Source organism: Phoxinus phoxinus (genome assembly GCF_949152265.1).
Source record: "Phoxinus phoxinus genome assembly, chromosome: 8".
Taxonomy (NCBI): Eukaryota; Metazoa; Chordata; class Actinopteri; order Cypriniformes; family Leuciscidae; genus Phoxinus; species Phoxinus phoxinus.
Window position 1 is genome coordinate 34,171,335 of NC_136883.1, and position 4,140 is coordinate 34,175,474.

At 50.1% G+C, this 4,140-nt stretch overlaps 2 protein-coding genes across 3 annotated transcripts in view; both read left to right on the forward strand.

The window, feature by feature from the left end:
- The first annotated feature begins 567 nt into the window (after positions 1–567).
- On the forward strand, positions 568–3,042 carry LOC307002898 (uncharacterized protein). Its single transcript, XM_079620863.1, has 2 exons — positions 568–2,588; positions 2,642–3,042. The coding sequence occupies exon 1, from the start codon at positions 615–617 to the stop codon at positions 2,493–2,495; it is 1,881 nt and encodes a 626-aa protein (XP_079476989.1). The 5' UTR covers positions 568–614; the 3' UTR covers positions 2,496–2,588; positions 2,642–3,042.
- A 614-nt stretch (positions 3,043–3,656) lies between these two features.
- Positions 3,657–4,140, forward strand: part of cd82b (CD82 molecule b) — a 26,876-nt gene continuing 26,392 nt past the window's right edge. Inside the window, exon 1 of one of the 2 annotated variants that reach the window (XM_079621891.1) lies at positions 3,657–3,792. The gene's annotated coding sequence lies outside the window, so the exon portion shown is untranslated. Of the gene's footprint in view, positions 3,793–4,011 lie in introns of those variants that run through there. The other variant, XM_079621892.1, reaches the window with a different exon arrangement.

Genomic DNA, 4,140 nt, shown 5'->3' on the forward strand with positions numbered 1-4,140 from the left:
ACCAGAAGTATCCTCGCGCAAATTCGCCGAGAAGACTGGTTTATGGCAATAGATCTGAAAGACGCGTATTTTCACATACAAATTGCGTCACGTCACAGGCGATTTTTGAGATTCGCCTTCGAGGGCCGGGCATATCAGTACACAGTCCTGCCATTCGGCCTATCCCTAGCACCTCGTACATTTACAGTGTGCATGGACGCGGCGCTGGCACCCCTGAGACTCCGGGGCGTTCGAATTCTGAACTATTTGGACGATTGGCTAATTCTGGCTCAATCGCCGTCAGAACTCGCTCACCACAAGACACTAATACTCGATCACCTCGAGTGCTTAGGTCTGAGGGTCAATTGGGAGAAAAGTTCACTGTTTCCCAGTCAAAGGATCTCCTTTTTAGGACTGGATCTGAACTCACTGTCTATGACAGCACAGCTGTCATCACAGCGCAGGCGAAATACCCTGCAAATGGCGAAATCCTTCCTCAGCGGCCACATAGTGCCACTCAGGAGATTTCAGAAAATGCTGGGCCTCATGGCCTCAGCCTCAACAGCGCTGCAGTTGGGCCTGCTGCGCATGCGCCCACTACAGTTCTGGTTGAGAGCGCGCGTACCGCGCCGAGCATGGTTACACGGTCGTTATCGCCTCAAGGTCACTCAGGAATGCATTTCAGCCCTGACACCATGGAGAGCGTCAGACTGGTACCGGTCAGGTGTAAGCCTGGGGACTTCCTCGAGCCTGAAGGTGGTGTCCACGGACGCGTCCACCTCAGGCTGGGGAGCACTGCTCGACGGCAGTCCGCTCTTTGGCCAGTGGTCAGAGCGAGCCGAACTACCGCACATAAACTGCCTGGAAATGATGGCAGTGGACTTTGCGCTGAGGCGCTTCTGTCCCCGGATAAAAGGACACCACGTCCTGGTCCGCTCGGACAACATGTCGGTAGTAGCCTACATAAACCGCCAGGGTGGCGTGAGATCCCGGAACCTATTCAGGTTAGCGGAACGCATACTGGTGTGGGCCCAGCACAACCTGCGCTCGTTAAGAGCAATGCACGTGCCAGGCCACTTGAACGTAGGCCCGGACAGACTCTCACGGAACAACGTTCCCACTGGAGAGTGGTCCCTACACACACAGACAGTGCGTCTGCTGTGGAAAACGTTCGGCAGAGCGGAAATAGACCTGTTTGCAAACCAGGAAAACGCTCATTGCCCAGAATTCTTTTCGAAGAGCACGAACGCGCTGGCCAGAGTCTGGCCCCGCCGCCCGCTCTATGCTTTTCCTCCTGTCTCACTCCTGCCTCAAGTGCTGGAGCGTATCAGGGAGAGCGGATGCTCAGTACTGCTAGTTGCTCCATTCTGGACGAATCAGACCTGGTTCCCAGCTTTGATGCGACTGAAAAGTACTGCCCCGTGGCCGATACCAGTGAGGAGAGACCTCCTCTCACAGGCCAAGGGCTCGATTTTGCATCCTCACCCCGAGCTTTGGTCCCTACACGTATGGGCCATAAACGGGTACCCGCTAACCTCCCAAGAGGAGTGTTAGACACGATCGAACAAGCTAGGGCTCCGTCTACTAGACGGCTCTACGCTTCCAAATGGTCGGTGTTCTCTGGATGGTGTTCAGATCAAGGTCTGTCACCACTTCAGTGTGGAGAACCGGAGATTCTCTCCTTCTTGCAAGAGCTATTGGATAAGGGAAGAACCCCATCCACGCTCAAAGTCTATGTGGCTGCCATATCAGCGTTCGTTAATCCAACGCTTGGCCGTTCACTAGGCAGGAACGACCTGGTGGTCCGCTTCCTGAGAGGCGCCAGGAGGTTAAACCCTCCAAGGCCTCCTTCAGTCCCCGTTTGGGACCTTTCTACAGTGTTGAACGCTATGAAAGGGGCCCCTTTCGAGCCTATTCACTCAGTTGACATGAAACACCTGTCTCTCAAGACCGTGTTTCTTTTGGCTCTCGCTTCAGTGAAGCGTGTGGGAGACTTGCAAGCGCTCTCAGTGAGAGCTTCTTGTATGGAGTTCGGGCCAAACGACTCTATAGTCGTGTTGAAACCGAAGCATGGGTACGTGCCTAAGTCCCTCAACACACCGTTCAGGGCTCAGGTCATCTCCCTGTCGGCCCTGCCGGCCTCAGAGGACGGAAATAGCTCCCTTTGCCCGGTCAGGGCATTAAGAGCTTACGTGTCCCGCTCCGCTGTTTTTCGACAGACGGAGCAGCTCTTCGTTTCGTTCAGCGGGCGCTCCAAGGGACGAGCCGCAACGAAACAGAGTCTGTCTCGATGGGTAGTGGACGCCATTGCGCTAGCCTACGCATCTAGAGGCTTGGAATGCCCTTTGGGCATCAGAGCACATTCCACGAGAGGCATGGCCTCCTCATGGGCTTGGTATAGCGGAATCTCGTTACAAGATATCTGTATGGCGGCAGGCTGGGCCTCCCCGTCTACATTTATTAGGTTCTATAACCTAGAGGTTCCTGCGTTGCAGGCTAAACTGCTCTCGGTCTAGAAGACTATGTATAAGTGTTCCTGCCCCGCACTGCGGCCCAGGTCACTTCAATGGTAATATGTACAAGTGCTCCTGCCCCGCGCTGCGGCCCAGGTCACTTCAATGTCTAATATGTATAAGTGTTCCTGCCCCGCGCTGCGGCCCAGGTCACTTCAATGTTTTAAGCATCACTCACTGACAATGTGTCCCATGAGCATGCTATTACCCCTCATATATATCTATATTTACATATATATGCTATTATGCCTTAAGAGGCACTACTATAAGGGATGATGCTATTTTAGCCGCTCTCCTTATACTTCTTGGGGTAGGCGCTTGTATACCAGGGCGCGCGCGCCCTTAGGTGTCTGTGTCGATCCAAGAACACGCACGGCGGTTTGCATAGGGTTCCCGTAGCGTTCTTTCGACGCAGTACGAGAGAACTCTACGTAAGAGAACGTACTCGGTTACTAACGTAACCTCGGTTCTCTCTAGGAGAGGGAACGAGTACTGCGTCTCATGCCGTGCGTGTCCACGCTGCGTCGCTTCATTGACGAAAATCGGCGTGTTAGACAGCTATGCTCGTATTTATAGGCCTAGGCCACGCCTGTTTGGGCGGGAGGTGACGCAGAAGGGCGCGAAGCGTCCTCATTGGTCAGCGTCCTGGCCTCGCATAGGCTGTGCTTTTCTGGCAGAGCAGCCAATGGGTCAGCTGTATTGCTCCGCCTAGGTTGTATGCTTCAGAAAAGCGTTTTACAATATTACAAAATTAAGGATTAATTTTTGGCTTCAATCTCGACAAAGAAATATCTTTCCCGTAGCGTTCTTTCGACGCAGTACTCGTTCCCTCTCCTAGAGAGAACCGAGGTTACGTTAGTAACCGAGTACGTTTTCGCCATAGCAGTCATACATGGGTACAGGACAGTCTTTAGACAAAACATATTGCATTAATTCAAACTTCTCACCATTTCTTCTCCAGAAAATCGATTTTGCAAAGCAATGATGTCTTTCTTTAGAGATAACTATTGGAGAACACATTGATTAGAAGCACCTTTCCCCGCCTTTAAAGCAATTATAAACCTCTCATAATCCAATCAGAACCATAGAGTGATTTCACCTGACGTACATTCACACTTTCACATGTGCTGATGATATAATCAGTGAAATTATGTGTGCCAAAAAACACACCGATTTTTCCACTTTTGAGCTGAGGAGGGCAGTATTGTCAACACAACTCTATTACTGATCATTTGCATTAGAACAGTAATGGGGTTAGAATTCATCAGTTGAAGCCGGATAAAGAATCCCTCAAGCTCTAGTAGGCTAAGTAGAAATTACACTCATGCGGTGTGTGAAATAACATTTCTGGGAAGATGCATTCAGTGACAGTTTGGTATAACTTGTGTAAACCTTAAACTTAAATGTCATAGACATTTATATGTCTATATAATATGTAATTTCATGGGATTGTTCACCCAAAAATGAAAAATTCTCTCATCATTTACTCATCCTCAAGTTGTTCCAAGCCTGTATGAGTTTCTTTCTTCTGCTGAACTCAAAAGAAGATAATTTGAATAATGTCAGTGACCAAACAGTTGACAGTAGGCATAGTAGGAAATAAATAGCCTACTATGAAAGTCAAATGTAACCAACATTCTTCAAAATA

Excerpts from the sequence above, each read along its gene's own strand:
- LOC307002898 (XM_079620863.1), top strand. The coding sequence starts at position 615 with ATGGTTACACGGTCGTTATCGCCTCAAGGTCACTCAGGAATGCATTTC.